Source organism: Salmo salar, chromosome 13 (genome assembly GCF_965601325.2).
Source record: "Salmo salar chromosome 13, fSalSal1, whole genome shotgun sequence".
Classification (NCBI taxonomy): domain Eukaryota; kingdom Metazoa; phylum Chordata; class Actinopteri; order Salmoniformes; family Salmonidae; genus Salmo; species Salmo salar.
This window is the reverse complement of record NC_138303.1, coordinates 30,920,063-30,937,670: the sequence shown is the minus strand read 5'-3', so window position 1 is coordinate 30,937,670 and position 17,608 is coordinate 30,920,063. Positions and strand designations below refer to the sequence as shown.

At 42.5% G+C, this 17,608-nt stretch overlaps 2 protein-coding genes across 5 annotated transcripts; both read right to left on the bottom strand.

Moving 5' to 3' along the window:
- Positions 1–1,137: 1,137 nt before the first annotated feature.
- On the bottom strand, positions 1,138–5,690 carry si:dkey-16n15.6 (organic solute transporter subunit alpha). Its single transcript, XM_014135534.3, has 7 exons — positions 5,353–5,690; positions 3,212–3,363; positions 3,036–3,109; positions 2,750–2,905; positions 2,451–2,562; positions 2,033–2,285; positions 1,138–1,878 (listed from the first exon to the last, which is right to left on the bottom strand). The coding sequence occupies exons 1-7, from the start codon at positions 5,417–5,419 to the stop codon at positions 1,454–1,456; spliced, it is 1,239 nt and encodes a 412-aa protein (XP_013991009.1). The 5' UTR covers positions 5,420–5,690; the 3' UTR covers positions 1,138–1,453.
- A 2,086-nt stretch (positions 5,691–7,776) lies between these two features.
- Positions 7,777–14,738, bottom strand: porcnl (porcupine O-acyltransferase like). 4 transcript variants are annotated; one of them, XM_082959955.1, is made up of 14 exons: positions 14,625–14,738; positions 14,472–14,546; positions 12,377–12,538; positions 11,927–12,122; positions 11,785–11,828; positions 11,441–11,622; positions 11,032–11,162; positions 10,591–10,715; positions 10,271–10,372; positions 10,050–10,126; positions 9,770–9,833; positions 9,575–9,660; positions 8,934–9,044; positions 7,777–8,807 (listed from the first exon to the last, which is right to left on the bottom strand). In XM_082959955.1, the coding sequence occupies exons 3-14, from the start codon at positions 12,507–12,509 to the stop codon at positions 8,706–8,708; spliced, it is 1,353 nt and encodes a 450-aa protein (XP_082816081.1). In that variant the 5' UTR covers positions 12,510–12,538; positions 14,472–14,546; positions 14,625–14,738; the 3' UTR covers positions 7,777–8,705. The 4 variants fall into 4 exon arrangements, with proteins under 4 accessions (XP_082816081.1, XP_082816083.1, XP_082816082.1 ...); XM_082959957.1 differs by having other exon boundaries at positions 11,927–12,119; XM_082959956.1 differs by having other exon boundaries at positions 14,472–14,549; positions 14,625–14,729.
- Between the last annotated feature and the right edge of the window lie 2,870 nt (positions 14,739–17,608).

Below are 17,608 nucleotides of genomic sequence, written 5' to 3'. Positions count from 1 at the left end.
CAGAGCAGTGGCGGTTCTAGACCATCAACTGGGGGGGCCAAGCTGGGGCCAGTTGTACTGTTAGAGGGGCCAGTTACATTAGACGTTATTGTTGTCATGTTGTTTTCTTCACTGCATTGCAGGCATTAGCAGGCAAAAGACCATGTTCATAATCATCATTGTTGCCACTGTCTAATAACAGATGTAAAAAAAGAACGATAGCAAAAATGTATGTAAAAATTATTTCATACTCCACATTTAGGGGGGCCACAAGGGGGTCCAAAATTATTGTCACAGGGGCACTGCAAGCCCCCCCCCCCCCCCCCCCCAGAACCGCTAGTGCTCCAGAGTCAAATGGCGACTAGCTTTACACCACTCCAGCCGACGCTTGGCATTGAGCATGGGGATCTTAGGCTTGTATGCAGCTGCTCGGCCATGGAAACCGATTTCATGAAGCTCCCAACAGTTATTGTGCTGACGTTGCTTCCAGAGGCAGTTTGGAACTCTGTAGTGAGTGTTGCAACTGAAAACAGACGATTTTTACGCGATATGCACTTCAGCACTTGGCGGTCCAGTTCTGTGAGCTTGTGTGGCCTACCACTTCGCGGCTGTGCCGTAGTTGCTCCTAGACGTTTCCACTTCACAATAACAGCACTTACAGTTGACTGGGGCAGCTCTAGCTGGGCCGAAATTTGAGGAACTGACTTGTTGGAAAAGTAGCATCCTATGACGGTGCCATATTGAAAGTTACTGAGCTCTTCAGTAAGGCCATTCTACTGCCAATGTTTGTCTATGTTAATTGCATGGCTGTGTGCTCGATTTTATACACCTGTCAGCAACTGGTGTGGCTGAAATAGCCGAATCCACTAATTTGAAGGTGTGTCCACATACACACAAAAGTATCTTTGGTATCAAGGCACTTCAGAGGGAAGGCTAGGTCAGAGGCCTACTATGTATGTGGTGTGAGAAGCTCATAGGGAGCCAATATCATCTGCCCCATGGGGCAGTTATGAGAACAGATTATATTAGTGCTTACTTTGAATTGAACATTACATTAACCCATGAAGGAAATCAAATTCATATCAAACTCCAAAGATTTTTTGTACGTTTTGAGAGACGGCATTAGAGACGCAGAGACCGATTAATAAATATGCAATAGGCGTTTTAAAAATGAGTTTATTGGCTTTTTGAGATAACATTGCAAAACAAAATGTAGAGTATAAAAAGTAGGAAAAAAATCTGGGTAGGAAAAAAAATAAAAAAATCACAGCCTATCACACCAGTAGCTACCAACTTCATTCAGCTAAGGAATAGATAGAATGGATAGAGCCAGAGTCTCAGTCAATATACGCAAAAAGGAACAAACTGGTTAAGGTAGTACCTCAAGCGGTGTGGTGTGTTTCTTCCATTTTCTGGAGGTGACCCCTATGTTGTCTTCCCACCAGGAGATTCCAGGACAGTACATTCCATATTGTCATACAACAGTAACATTTCTAGACTCTACAACATTGATGTCAGCAGTGACAGTCAGTTTGGGCAACTCCAAAGTGCCACTTTCATCAGTTACGTTTTCTGGCCTCACCGTCTCTTGACGTCTTGGTTGAAGAGGGAAAGGGAAGCAATCCAAAGGGGCGTGTTCGACTTTACAGAGGCTGTCCTCATTGCTGTCACTACTACAGTCGGGATTGGAGACTCTGGCGCCGCCCCAGCAAGGCCAGGGGTTCTCCCTGAGTGGCACCACGTCTTCAGTCTGAACCGCCTTCTCCATCAGCATGCCTCTCGGGGGCCTCTCCTCCAGCCCAAAGCCCTCCTCTAGACTAGGCTCCACTTTACGGAAAGTGTGGCGGGCAAAGAGGCATATGCAGAACATCTCCACAATCACAGAGTAGTGGTAAATTACTGAGAGAGGAAGATAATAAAATAGAAAAAGTTACCACCAATGTCACATTGATAATTTCATAATAAACATTTATCTCCACTGTTACAATATTGACATGGAGATGATGTTGAGAGGGAGATGTATGGGGGAGGACTTCCATCACAGTGCACTTACGCTGGGAACGCATGAGGACAGAGAAGGGAGGGGTGCAGGGCACCACCTCCAGGGCCCCCATGGTCTCCAGGATTCCACTCTGAAGGCCACACAGCACCAACACTACAATGATACAGACAAATTTGGCCCTCAGCCCATAGCCAGGCAAGGCCTTTTTGGTGGCCTTGTAAAACAGCAGGTGGCCATAGAAGGACAAGAAGGTAGACACGCCTATGATGACATTCATGTACATATTGGGATTGGCATAATCCACCTGTGAAAAATTGCATGGATATGGTAAAAAAAAAAGAAGATATATATTTATATATATATAATGAACTAATTGACTTATTAACCAGGGACTCATTTGCTTAAATTAAGGACAAAAATAAATTGATTACAATGCAAATATGTCTTGCGATATATGCAATCCACTCACATCTCCATAATCATACTGCTCATCTGTCCAGAGGACCAGAGTGACAAAGAACAGGATGGTTCTGACCACAGACAGTTGCAGCACAGCAGCCATCATCCATCCCAGGCTGGTCCTATGGAGGGTGAGGTAGAGGGCAGGGTGATTACGGCAATATATGTGCATTTATCATTATCGCAACATGGGAGATTATGGTGATATTTTGTGCATTTATCATTATTGCGATGTGGCCATATCTTATGAATCTATCATTATCAGGATATGGATTCGCACACTGAGGAGGACACCCAGTTATAAAGTACCTGTTGATGGCTATCATAGGGAGGCAGCAGCAGCAGCAACATGGGAACGGATCCGGAGACACCTGCTCTCCAGCTAAGATCTCCAGCATGCGGGCCTTACCCCCAAAGAAGTCTGTGATGAGCCCCATAAACTTTAGCAAAGTAATGGAGTGGTACCTACAGAGCGAGAGCGACAAATGGAGAGATAGTTTTACTGATGGATGTTTTAGCCCAGAATGATGTGAACAATTTAAATTAGTACACAAAACAAAGTGATGGTCAGAAAGAGGTTGTACTCGATACTTACAGAGAAGCTATGAAGCTACATAGTGAGGAGGAGCGAGGAACGTACAGCGCAATGATTGAGGTTAAGCCAAAGACCTGACCGAAAGAGAATGAGTGTAGTTAGGCAACAATGACAAAATGTACAAATACCTATCCGAAACAATTGAAATGTGTGGCAAAAATGAGAGGTCCCTTTACCGGGTACATGCCCAGTATCCACAGGTAGAGGCGCCGGCGTCTGGAGTAGGGCACGTGACGCAGGAAGAAGCCCACCTCTTCTAGGAACAGGGCCAGCATGATCACAGCGAACCCAGCAGGAATGAGAAACAGCCATAGCTCATCCTTGATCACTGGGTACAAACGCACAACACAAGGACTTGTGGTGGGACAAATCATATACAGTGAGGGAAAAAAGTATTTGATCCCCTACTGATTTTGTACGTTTGCCCACTGACAAAGAAATGATCAGTCTATAATTTTAATGGTAGGTTTATTTGAACATTGAGAGACAGAATAACAACAAAAAAAATCCAGAAAAACGCATGTAAAAAATGTTATAAAATGATTTGCATTTTAATGAGGGAAATAAGAATTTGACCCCTCTGCAAAACATGACTTAGTACTTGGTGGTAAAACCCTTGTTGGCAATCACAGAGGTCAGACGTTTCTTGTAGTTGGCCACCAGGTTTGCACACATCTCAGAAGGAATTTTGTCCCACTCCTCTTTGCAGATCTTCTCCAAGTCATTAAGGTTTCGAGGCTGACGTTTGACAACTCGAACCTTCAGCTCCCTCCACAAATATTCTATGGGATTAAGGTCTGGAGACTGGCTAGGCCACTCTAGGACCTTAATGTGCTTCTTCTTGAGCCACTCCTTTGTTGCCTTGGCCATGTGTTTTGGGTCATTGTCATGCTGGAATACCCATCCACGACCCATTTTCAATGCCCTGGCTGAGGGAAGGAGGTTCTCACCCAAGATTTGACGGTACATGGCCCCGTCCATCGTCCCTTTGATGCGGTGAAGTTGTCCTGTCCTCTTAGCAGAAAAACACCCCCAAAGAATAATGTTTCCACCTCCATGTTTGACAGTGGGGATGGTATTCTTGGGGTCATAGGCAGCATTCCTCCTCCTCCAAACACAGTGAGTTGAGTTGATGCCAAAGAGCTCCATTTTGGTCTCATCTGACCACAACACTTTCACCAGTTGTCCTCTGAGTCATTCAGATGTTCATTGGCAAACTTCAGACGGGCATGTATATGTGCTTTCTTGAGCAGGGGGACCTTGCGGGCGCTGCAGGATTTCAGTCCTTCACGGTGTAGTGTGTTACCAATAGTTTTCTTGGTGACTATGGTCCCAGCTGCCTTGAGATCATTGACAAGATCCTCCCGTGTAGTTCTGGGCTGATTCCTCACCGTTCTCATGATCATTGCAACTCCACGAGGTGAGATCTTGCATGGAGCCCCAGGCCGAGGGAGATTGACAGTTCTTTTGTGTTTCTTCCATTTGCGAATAATCTCACCAAGCTGCTTGGCGATGGTCTTGTAGCCCATTCCAGCCTTGTGTAGGTCTACAATCTTGTCCCTGACATCCTTGGCGAGCTCTTTGGTCTTGGCCATGGTGGAGAGTTTGGAATCTGATTGATTGATTGCTTCTGTGGACAGGTGTCTTTTATACAGGTAACAAACTGAAGATTAGGAGCACTCCCTTTAAGAGTGTGCTCCTAATCTCAGCTCGTTACCTGTATAAAAGACACCTGGGAGCCAGAAATCTTTCTAATTGAGAGGGGGTCAAATACTTATTTCCCTCATTAAAATGCAAATCAATTTATAACATTTTTGACATGCGTTTTTCTGGATTTTTTTGTTGTTATTCTGTCTCTCACTGTTCAAATAAACCTACCATTAAAATGATAGACTGATCATTTCTTTGTCAGTGGGCAAATGTACAAAATCAGCAGGGGATCAAATACTTTTTTCCCTCACTGTAGTTCCCAGAAGACAACACTAGAGCTAACATTATCATAAACACTGGTGACACACTGGTGTGAGGTAAGTCTCAGGCGGAAATGCCCCAATACATTAGCAGGGTTGGTGTAGCAGAGAATGGCTCAGTTAGCATCACTCAGAATCTAAGACGGCAAACACCAATATTGCACATAGTCAAAGTATTGAAAATGCATTGTGCCGTTTTTGGCATAGAAAGAAAATGTTGGTGTCTTCAAACACGGACCTTTATCACACAGAACTTGATATGTATCAGATCCAATGACTGTAAAATCTCTGGCAAGTCAAAAACATAGCCCATACAGTTCATGTGAATGCATAAATGCTGGTCTTACCGCTGAAGAACTCCCAGGACAGCGGGATCTCTGCTCCTAACCAGCTGCAGTTAACTCCTCTCCTCATCCTCTCAGAGAGCACAGTTCCCACTAACAAACACCACAAACCCTAGACGTATTATGAATAGGACAGAATTTAGAGTAGATCTCAAATTTAGGGAGGGACAATTACTTTTGAACTAACTGACCTCGTATAGAAAGACTGATGTAATAAAGGACGAGACTTTGTTTTTCTATTCTCAAAGGACAGACACTTGGCGAGTGTCTTGTCAGTTCCGTGTTGAGATGGTGTCCTGTCGTCTGAACGATGCTTTCCTGATAGCAGTGTTTAATGATTGACTAAACACAGGTAAGCCAACAGATGGGGAGCTAAGTCCACTCTGGAATGTGTCAACTTGTGTTGTCTCTGAACCAATTATGAGGGGGCTCTAAACAAGCTGGGTTGTGAAACTAACGTAACAAATTGTTTTAAAGTTGTCATACCATGTATCATTTAGCTATTTGATTTGGAATTCTAGGACCCCTGTAGGTATCAAAACAATTGTTTAAAATTATTTGATAAAATATTGAATTTGGGCTTTACTAGTATAGCCCATAGAAATGCATTGAATAACACATTCATAAATGGAAAAACACAGTAAAAAAAAAAGGATAAAAAATCATAAGGAATGAGTGTCTCTAGGAGATACAGTATAAGAACGCTCAGGAAATATTTTACTTTTTTGGACACATATTTAACCCCTTTTTTTGTTGGTATAAAACTACCTCCATAGTTCCATAATTTTTTTTAATTGGTGTTACCTTCAGTCGAGTCCTGTCATTGTTGTGGGGGTTGTAGAGCAAAACAGAAATACCACCGTGTTCACAAGTCTCCCCTTTCCAATATGGGGTCATAACAGCAGAGGCTGCTGAGGGAAGAACAGCTCATAATAATGGTCGGAACGTAGCAAATGGAATGGCATCAAACACCTGGAAACCATTTGTTTGATGCATTTGATACCATTCAACTGAGCCCGCTCTCCTCAATGAAGGTTCCACAAACCTCCTGTGGGTATTATTAGTTTGTAGCCCAAACGGTTCGGATGCTACAGACAGACATTGGCACATCGGCGGTACTGATTTTAGACCAGTCCCATGGGGCTTGTGGGGGTCGTAGAGCAAAATGGAGTACACCATCGTGTTCATGAGTCTCATCTTTCCATATAGTGGTCATATTAGTTAGTCGGCCAAACCGTTCGGACACTACGTTTTCGTGAGAAGATCCATTTTCAATGTCTCCTGGTCTGACAAACAGTGCTGTAGCTCTACCACTTTCCACCGCAGATACGGAAGGCCGACATCGGCAGATGCGGTGGATTGAGATGCAGCCCATGCAAAAAAGCCCATACAGGTATCTCTACCTTAAAACTGACGGATTTTGATGGGAATTGTTGTATTATGTTAATTAGATTGACACATAGACTCTTAAGGATTAAGACAAATTATATACAATTGTCTTTGTACACAACACTTGTAATAAGCATGATACTCTTCTTAGTGGTTAAGATTAACTCCACTGAACAAAAATATAAACGCAACATCTAAAGTGTTGGTCCCATGTTTCATGAGCCGAAATAAAATATCCCAGAAATGTTCCATATGCAAAAAATGCTTATTTCTCTCAAATTTTGTGCACAAATTTATTTACATTCCTGTTAGTGAGCATTTCTCCTTTGCCAAAATAATCCATCTAGTTGACAGGTGTGGCATATCAAGAAGCTGATTAAACAGCATGATCATTACACAGGTGCACCTTGTGCTGGGGACAATAAATGGCCACTCTAAAATGTGCAGTTTTGTCACACAATGCCACAGATGTCTCAAGTTGAATGTAATTGGCAATCTTGACTGCAGGAATGTCCATCAGAGCTGTTGCCAGATAAATGTTAATTTCTCTAGCATCAATCGCCTCCAACAACATTCCAAAGGCCACAATCAACAGCCTGATCAACTCTATGCGCAGGAGATGTGTCGCACTGCATAAGGAAAATGGTGGTGACACCAGATACTAACTGGTTTTCTGATCCATGCCCCTACTTTTTATTTTAAGGTATCTGTGACCAACAGATGCATATCGGTATTCCCAGTCATGTCAAATCCATAGATTAGGGCTTTGTGAATTTATTTCAATTAACTGATTTCCATATATGAATTGTTACTCAGTAAAAAAATTGAAATTGTTGCATGTTGCATTTATATTTTTGTTCAGTATACTTGATGTACTAACCATTGTTTTGATCTGGCATTTTAAATTATATAATTTGCTGCAAAATACAGTACAATCCTTCACCTTGTTGAATAAATAATGTTACTACTAGGGTGCGTTTTACCTCCCATTACCAAATAAACCCTTCCTTGATTAGTGTTTAAGTAGGGCCACGGAACTAGAAATAAAATGTCTTTAATAGAAAAACAGATACACAAGTAGAAAAAAACTACCTCCATCGAGAACATCATGTATTATAAACTGGGTGGTTTAAGCCCTGAATGCTGATTGGCTGACAGCCGTGGTATATCAGACCGTATACCACGGGTATGACAAAACATGTATTTTTACTGCTCTAATTACGTTGGTAACCAGTTTATAATAGCAATAAGACACCTCAGGGTTTGTGGTATATGGCCAATATACCACAGCTAAGGGCTGAATCCAGGCACTCCACGTTGCGTCGTGCGTAAGAACAGCCCTTAGCCGTGGTATACTGGCCAAATGCCACACCCCCCCCCGTGCCTAATTATATAACATCAATGGTCCAACATAATACATTCACTTAAGGCACACTGCACCTTAGCCCCAGGTTAACAAATGCTTGTATGAACACAGGATAAGCTAGCCCAGGGCCCAGTCTTAGCCTGGGGCTAAGAACAATGCAGTGTGAGAAGGCTAATAGTGCTACTAATATACACAGAAGCATAAATATTCATAATGATTGTGTGTGATCAAACTCCAAAAGACCTGAAGATGAACAGTAGCCTATACAGAAGCCACTGACAAATCTTCAGCCTACCTCTGGTTCTCAATCTCAACAGTGTGATGCATCATAGCAAGGAACTTGTGTGTGACTGGTTTGTTAGTGTTCACCACAACAAACAAATACAGAAAGACCCTAGTAAACAATGCAGCATTCTTCCAGTCATGATGGTGTGGGACAATCGCTACTCCGTGTCCACTAAGTCTTTACCCACACCAGACCTTGCTAGGTAAGATGGCCCACCTGTGAACTAAGGGTTCTTTTTGGACCAGGCTTTTGTCTTCTGTTCTTTTTGGACCAGGCTTTTGTCTTCTGTTCAGTGCAGACCTTCGCCCAATGAGATTACTGAATGAGGCGGTAGAAGAGCCAGCTGCCGAACACCAGCCAGTGGCCGGCCCAGTTCAACTCTGACCACTTCTGAATGGTGTGGTTGGCCACATAACCCTGAGAAGGAGGACAATGGTGACTAAATGTGTAAAAGTAATACATTCATATAGACCGCTGTTTAATTCTTATGTTCTCCATTAACTTGGCCCCAGCCAGCAGTAGCAGGTCATTGGTGGGCCTTACCTCCTCTGCAGCCAAGTTGTCTACTTCAGCGTCAAACAGGGAGCCCAGGTATGTCAGGTGGAAGATGGCCATGGCACTGAAGGCCAGGTTGATGCCATACACCCACAGCTCCTACGAGAGAGGCACAGATCATTCACTACACTGGGGATGTGTTCTGAATCCCAAACCTCCCCGCAATGTGCACTAGCTAGCTCACTCACTCACCCCACATGGACCCATTCAATGTGCACTAGCTAGCTCACTCACTCACCCCACATGGACCCATTCAATGTGCACTAGCTAGCTCACTCACTCACCCCACATGGACCCATTCAATGTGCACTAGCTAGCTCACTCACTCACTCACCCCACATGGACCCATTCAATGTGCACTAGCTAGCTCACTCACCCACCCCACATGGACCCATTCAATGTGCACTAGCTAGCTCACTCACTCACCCCACATGGACCCATTCAATGTGCACTAGCTAGCTCACTCACTCACCCCACATGGACCCATTCAATGTGCACTAGCTAGCTCACTCACCCCACATGGACCCATTCAATGTGCAATTAACAATAGCTTCTCTTATGGAAAGCACCTTCAAAATATGATATACAAACGTGAGTGTAAAACATTCCTGGATGCAACAAGCATGTACCTTCTTCTGCTGATGATGGCAATTGTTGGGACACTGTTTGGACAGGATACAGGCACTAAAGATGGCTGCCAGCCTCTTCCTCAGAACTGACAGAGGATGACAAGACAATAAGGTGATGTACAACCTTTGAAACAAAACTCACATAAAACAAGCGAGCATGTGAATGTGAAAAGCAGATAGGCGCGGTAACTTCACCATGTTCCACGTAGGTGATGAAGCCCAGAGACAGCAGCACGGCCCCAAGATGGAAGCTGAGGCCCTGGAGAAAACAAAATGGCAGATTGGTTTTACAACATCGGAAGCTGATCAACCAACTATTCACTTTGGCCTCAGCCAGAGGGATAAGGCAGTGACATTTTCAAAATCAGAACAAATCTTACTAAAGCAAAAAAACAGTATTAAAGTGCAATGGTGAGTGACCTTTTCTGAATCATCACGTAAGATGACATCACTGAGTTGGTTGACTCATACTCACATGTAGCAGGGCACTGGCTGTGTAAGTCACAATGATGGAAGAAAATGTGCCAAGTTTCAAAGCACTTTTGAAAACATCTATAACAAAATGGGGGAAAGACACAGTAATCAGTTGACATTTTAATGCGTAAAAAAATAAATATGGTTGGTTAAACAGGGCCCATAGTTCTAACATTTCTGTCTAATCTGTTTATAGTAAATTGAAGGTGTAATGATGCTTACATATGTTGAGCCAGCGAGACATGGGGATGTTCCAGGAGGTCACCACCAGCACCATGGACCTGGGCAACTCCACATTCAGAGGCTTAACCACTTTCAGATCCCTAAAAACACATTTTGTGCATTCATGGATATGCACATGCATGCACGCACACATTATTTTCACATATCTTATCTAGACAGATATTACAATAGGTACATAGTATAGTAACACAGTGTCTATCACAATACTGCAATTATAAACTTAACCTACAGGCAAATTGATAATATTTGAAATATGTGTACCACTAATTGAACCATAGATCGTATGAATTGAACTCCCCATTTGACATTGTCTTTGTCTTCAGTGAAACCTGCTCCTGCCAGCACAGTAGTACTTTCACTGAGGTGGCCCACAAAGTAGTTACTGAAGTGGAAGGCTACAGCATTCTCATACGCATGGAGCCACCTGTACACAGGGAAAATAGACAGGATAGCTCTAAGATACTGTTTATAGCCTTTCTTCATTCAGCAATAATGCCAGGAATAGCAATATGCACTGACACCATCTTGAAGTGTTAACTATTGCTACTACCACTGCTTGTCTGAAGAACTTTGCTTGATGTTCTTCATCACAATAACCCTTACCTTGCTTATGTGCCTCTTGGAAGCAGAGAAACAGAAATAAATGGAAATCACTAATATAAAGTTGGTGTACATTCACATATCAAAATAGCACTGACATTGGAATGACCAAGGAATTGCTCAGTGAAATGTGCACTCACGTGCGAAGTCCTCTGCTCCCGTGGATTGGAATGAAGTAAGGGAAGAGGTATGGGGCGATGCAGTTGGATATCACCAAGCATACCTGGCATTTCACCAAGCTGACTGAAAACTTCTGGAGCCAGGACCAACTCTGGGGGACAGAGAAGCCAAGTTAAAAAAGGACAGATTTTAGCAGCCATTTTGACTTAAAGCAGCAACAGTATGTGGATCTAACTGCGGTGAAAAGAGGTGTAAACTTTGCACCAGCGCAAACACTTAGTTAAATCTGGATCATTATGTTATAGGCCTATATGTCAAATGGAAATTCAGATACTATCCAGGAATCTATTCAGCTTTCTTTTAACAAGTTGACTGAGAATACATAATTTTTTTGTAAAACAGTAGCACATCTCTTCAGCTGTGGCTTACCAGTTTACGGCTCTCAATGGCCTCTTTGTAGTTTGAGTAGCTAATCCAGGGTCCAAAGATGACAGTGCCCACAAAGAGAATGTAACCTGTGAACTCCAGAGGGTTGGGCACAGCGAGCACAGTGCCTCTGTCCAGGTCAAAGGCCAGAGAAATGGCCTTCATGGCCACCACCATCTGAGAACCTGAGGAAGTGGGGATGATAGGCAAAGCATGCACAGTTGTTCCTTTACTAAGGACTCGAATACAATGTAACAGGAGGATGTCTGTGTCTGAATCTATAAAATCATGCATTTGTCTCATACTGTCTTTCCATCCAATCATTCACATCTGCGCAGGACATTTACCTCTCATTTTATGCCAGGTCACTGTGTCAATCATATGCAGCTCTCTGGAGAGAAAAAAGCCCAGGAGAAAACAGTTAAGTGGAGCAACATTGCCTATGATGCAGCATTAGCAATAGATGGAGTTATCATTTTCATTCATTACCCCATGAGTAGATAGATGAGGATAGTGGCAGAGAGGAAGATTCCTCGGCTGCTGGAATGGCGGTTGAGGAACAGGACAGTGTAGCAGAGCATACTGAGCATTAACACCCACACCATGGACTGCTCAAAGAACAGGTAGAGGGCATATAGACCCGCTGACACTGAGCCAAAGTGTTTCACAGAGGACGAGAGACCTACTGGAGGACAGGAAACACTAAGTACCAGGCTGGCACCACCAAAGGCCTTTGTACAAATTGGGGTGCTTTTCTAGACATCTGTAAGGTAATACTGAATGCTTTATCTGTCATCATTACATGTGTCCCACACACTGTGGATTGTGTCATGGCAAAGTATACATTACATGATTCAGTCTTTGTCTCTAAAGTTTGGCACATCCTCTGTTTAATCCTCATTAAATAATGTTATTGGTCAAGTGTTCAAGTGAACTCACCCAGCCTACAGAGGAGTCGACAGAGCAGGCAGAGGAGCAGTAGCTGCCAGACCTGTTCCACTCCCTGCTGTGCCGTAGGGAGCACACAGCTCTCCCCTAGCTCCTGGAAGAACTCTATCCTGCTGAACTCCATGGTGTAGCCTCAACTCTGCCTGGCTCTCACTGGAGTGGAGAAACATGAAAATAATGCAGCTGTATGTGCGTGATCAATGTTAAAAAGGGATAATGTATAAAATGTCCTACTGTTCAATTGTCAGTGTAATTTAAATGAATGCCTTGGCTTTCTTGAGTATAACTTATTATATATTATGAGCTTGGTACAATGGCCCACAACAGGTTGTAATCAGGGTTGTGCGGTCTGCCCAACGCATCACCGGGGGCAAACTACCCGCGCTCCAGGACGCCTACAGCACCCGATGTCACAGGAAGGCCAAAAAGATAATCAAGGACATCAACCACCTGAGCCACTGCCTGTTCACTCTGCTACCATCCAGAAGGCGAGGTCAGTACAGGTGCATCAAAGCTGGGACCGAGAGACTGAAAAACAGCTTCTATCTCAAGGCCATCAGACTGTTAAACAGCCATCACTAGCACATTAGAGGCTGCTGCTTATAGGCATAGACTTGAAATCCCTGCCCACTATAAGGAATGGAACACTAGTCACTTTAATAATGTTTACATATATGGCATTACTCATCTTATATGTATATATATATTGTATTCTATTCTACGGTATCTTACTAGGTAGCCTAGTGGTTAGAGCATTGGGCCAGTAACCGAAAGGTTGCTGGATTGAATCCCAGAGCTGACAAGGTAAATCTGTCGTTCTGCCCCTGAACAAGGCAGTTAACCCACTGTTCCCTGGTAGGCCTTCATTGTAAATAAGAATTGGTTCTTAACTGGACTTGCCTAGTTAAATAAATGTTAAATTAAAAAACAAATACATAATAATAATGTTTACATATCTGGCATTACTCCTCTCATATGTATATACTGTTTTCTATACTTCTTGGGTATATTAGTCACTTAATGTTTACATATCTTGCATTACTCATCTCAAATGTATATACTGTATTCTATACTGTTCTACATTATCTTAGTCTGTTCTGCTCTGACATTGCTTGTTCATACATGTATATAGTCTTAATTCATTCCTACTTAGATTTGTGTGTATTGGGTATATGTTGTGTAATTTGTTAGATATTACTTGTTCGATATGACTGCACTGTCAGAGCTAGAAGCACAAGCATTTCGCTACAGCCGCAATAAAATCTGCTAATCACGTGTATGTGACCAATACAATTTGATTTCATTTGATTTGTATTACCGGTATTTTGTGTTGTCAATAATCCGTGTTGGGGAGTAGTGAACTACATGTAGTTCAACAAGTAATTTAATAAATATTCAGTAGCTTCGTGGTAGTTTAACTAAATTCAAACCTTGGTAGTGTTTGCAGTAGTTTATTTTGCCATGTAGTGGTGAAGCTAACTATACTCTACTTATTTTGCAAAAAGAAAAGATAGGTGAAGTAGGCAATAACGTTCTTTCTTTTTCAGCATCAGACCTGCCTAATTCTGATTTTGTGTTTAAAAGGCTAACTTCTTCCAGTGTGAAGTCATTGGTAGCAAGCTTGGTAAACTGTATTTTCAGAGTAGTTTCCCCAACACTGTAAATAACGTAAAATGTTTGAGTAAATGTCTGAACTCCATTACAAAAGTAGCTGGGTCAAACTGTTGAAATAAAAAATAAGAAATCCTCTAAAACATTGTAATTTTTAACGAGGTTTTGTCATGTTATGGCAGTGGCTACTAATTTAAGGCGGGGTTGGCAAAAATAGCAAACTTGCCTGTTGCTCGAGACAATGGCACAAGGCAGAGGCAGCAAGAGTGCAACACATTGAAAGGATAGCTAGCTAGCTTGCAGAGTATTTGTGCCAACTCTCGATATCTGGACGAAAGTTGAAGAAACGCCAACCTCCGCTAGCTAACTTTAAACTTGAATGAGTTGTTCGCTAACATGCAGCCAACACTGCTGGCTAACTAATAAAGCAGGCGAAGTGAAACGCTAGCTAACTCGCTAGCCAGCCAGAGCTCACCTGAAACAGTTTTCACTTGTCTGATTCGTGTCCTACTCGTCCTGTACTATGCCAATGTCCGCGTCCATTCGTCTCCTACTGAAAATCAAGTTATTTTAGAATCAATATATTCCAAAAATGTTTTGGAATAGGAAATCTCATGCAACGCATTACCTTGAAAGACATTCGTATTTCGACTCTTCATAGTCACTGGCTACACTGTCCACCAGGGGACACCATTCTCTGAGCTCTCTCTGTGTTTGCATACTGAATGCAAGCGGAATCCACATGCTATATTCCAAATGATCAAGCTGTTTTTGTATAAACCTTATGTACGTGTTGAGAGGGTTAAGATGCAAGTCACACTTTGAACGGATTGGACTGCCATTCTTTGTCATTTTGCTCACTGAGAAAACGCATGGCCCCTGCTGTAACAGTGCGAATGTGAAAAACACAATTACTCTAATAACATAATTACACTGGCTTGAATAATATCCAAACATGCATCAGCACCCAAACCTTTGAATCTAATTTCTAGCAAAACAGCAGAATATCCTACATGACAAGGCTACTCAACCCGTGAGATATGAACTACCACTTTTGTCAGACTTATGTTACCTTTAACTGTATGTACCATACCCACAGCACTGACAATCATTCCAGAAACTATATATTTTAAATGTGTAGATTTTATTGTGTCGATGCAATGGATAATTCTTGTGTATTGTGTATTAATGAAAATGTTACATTTGTTTCAAGTAATTCAGCCTTAGCTGCTATTCAGCCTTAGCTGCATGTTGCCTTATTGAAATAAAACCACTCTTTCTTAACTCACACCTTTCTCTTCATGACAGATAATGAGATGTCTTTGCATGAAATAGCCTATTCTATTCAATTGTACACCATCAACCTAAGAAACAATGAAAACCAATATTTTTAGTATGTTAACAAAAGATGACTGTAAATTCACTTCAATACCAGTGTTCACAACTGTAAGCTTCAGACTTCTATTTTTTTGTCATAGAGAAATGAGATTGAAACTGATCTGGAAGAGGGAAGAAAGATGAGAGGAAAGAATAAATGTTTTCCCTTCATCTCCCCTTTCCTTCTGAGGGTCCTGGGCAGTATCCCCCCCTGTCCTTCTGTCTTAATGCCGAGCCTCTTCTCTCTACTTCCTCTTTCCCTCTCTCTTGTAGGAGCATATGTTAAGACTGGGCAGTTCTCTACTAATAAGAGGCTCCTATTGTGTCAGGTTTCTTTTTTCAGAGCAGTAGTAGTGGTTGTTATAGTTTTCTTGGTGGGGGAATGGTGCAAGGCTTGCTGTGCTGGCAGAAGGTTTTTATAGGACTCTTAATGAGTTTACCTCCAGGTGGTCGGCTCTGTAGACCCACTGCTTTGCACATGTTTGTTTGTTCTGTGTTGAGAACAGTCAGGCCCTGAAGAGGTCCACATTTCACCTTCTATCCCCACTTTCCTGGTGAGAGAAGTTTGTCAGTGAGCGGTAACAGAGAGCATTGACATGAAACCTTGTCATGAATACTTTAAATTCAAACAGATGCACATGTATACATTCAATATATACTAAGATAATAATATGTTTTTAAGCCTGTTGTTCATGCAGTATATAATAAATGATAAGCAGGCCATATGTGATTATTAGGTTTGTTTAATTGAGTTGCAGTGTTGGCAGTGTCTATGTTGGCAGTGTCTCCCTCACCCCTAGGGAGAGAGGCACGTGTGGCACATTCAACTCCAGTAAATAATCAAACAGCCCTTTCATTCTCCTCAAGAGGTCAGCCCTTTTGCAACACCTGCTCCCACTGGAGGAGAAAGAGAAACCTCTCCGGGGTGGCGACCTCTGTTACCACGCACCTCCGTGAGGTCAGGGGTCAAAGAGTGACCGGTGTGGCTGCCCATCATGACACTTCTTCTCTGGGAGAGGTGTCCTGTTTCCCTGTGACCTCCAGGGAATAGAGTGAAAAGTTGGTCATCAGAAGACATTTTCATACATTATTGTATAACAAATAAGTAAATCATTCATTAATAAATGTCCTCATTTTGTGCAGGTCTAGACATCAAAATGTCTCCAGCCATTATAATACTACATGAAAACATTGTCTGCAATATTGTGTTCTTTATTGTATTGTTTATTTTAGATGTGTGTGTGAAACAGATGTAGGAACATGCATGGGGAAACAGCTTAATAACAAAGGCACAGAAATGCCCGGTTTTGAAGTACTGTTTAAAAGATGTTCACAATGTAATAATGTAAGCAGATTGAGTTAATTAAGTATTTTTTTCATGTGTAACAATTTCATAATCAATATTTTACGAATGGCAATTGCAAGGGGCTTTGCCTCTCTGGATGACAGCCATAGAAAGCAGGCCGGCAGCTGCTTATAATGTCCCACAATTTATATCTTAGTGCATAAATATGGGGGAGTCCTACATCCCCTTACCCTCCATACATGATCTATATACCATGAACGTTATTTGCATACAGATGCCAACTCAGCCTGGCTAGGGCTAGTTGGATGAGAAAGGGGGGGGGGGGCAATTCACCCAGTCCTTTGGCTCTGCGCCATGGCGACAGGAATGTGGAATTAAAATGACCATGGATACTTCGGAGTGTTGGCCGGTACTAATTCATCTTTGAAGATGTCTAATCTAACAGTGATATTGGCTGGGCTTCAGCAGTCTGCAGGTAGATTTTATATTTTTCTGTCTTTCTTTTTGAACGAGGGGGAATGGGGGCTGCTGTATAGCCGGAGGCAAGGTGACGAAACAAAAATAGTCTGGAGACCAGAAAGTGAGTGGGGGGGGGGGGCTGAGCTGGGTGGGAGGGAGGGAGGGTGTATGAGGGCAGGTGGCATGAACATCTAGAGTAGAAGGCAAATTGTCTTATTGGGAGGGGTGTGGTGGGGGGTCTATTGAGAAGTTGAGGGATGAATGAAAAAAGAGGACTATTGGCACGTTGTCATATTCACTCCACCAAAACAAGTGAACCTATATTTTCGACATCTGCTGAGCTTATTTGGCAAGGCATGGCAGAATACTATCCACACAGTACTAAAACTTTGAGCGCAAACCCATTGGTGAACACTCCTCTTGATTGCAGTTCTCTAACAACTCCAAATATGTCCTCAATATTTTGGTAT

What these genes read in the sequence shown, in the direction of transcription:
- si:dkey-16n15.6 (XM_014135534.3), bottom strand. Translation starts at nt 5,419, where the DNA reads ATGAGGAGAGGAGTTAACTGCAGCTGGTTAGGAGCAGAGATCCCGCTG. An exon ending in TGTAGCTTCATAGCTTCTCT is followed by an intron (nt 2,906 to 3,035) that starts GTAAGTATCGAG and finishes CTCGCTCTGTAG; the next exon opens with GTACCACTCCATTACTTTGC. An exon ending in AGCAGTATGATTATGGAGAT is followed by an intron (nt 2,286 to 2,450) that starts GTGAGTGGATTG and finishes AATTTTTCACAG; the next exon opens with GTGGATTATGCCAATCCCAA.
- porcnl (XM_082959955.1), bottom strand. Translation starts at nt 12,509, where the DNA reads ATGGAGTTCAGCAGGATAGAGTTCTTCCAGGAGCTAGGGGAGAGCTGT. An exon ending in TCGACTCCTCTGTAGGCTGG is followed by an intron (nt 12,123 to 12,376) that starts GTGAGTTCACTT and finishes CCTGTCCTCCAG; the next exon opens with TAGGTCTCTCGTCCTCTGTG. An exon ending in GCCATCATCAGCAGAAGAAG is followed by an intron (nt 9,045 to 9,574) that starts GTACATGCTTGT and finishes CCTCTCTCGTAG; the next exon opens with GAGCTGTGGGTGTATGGCAT.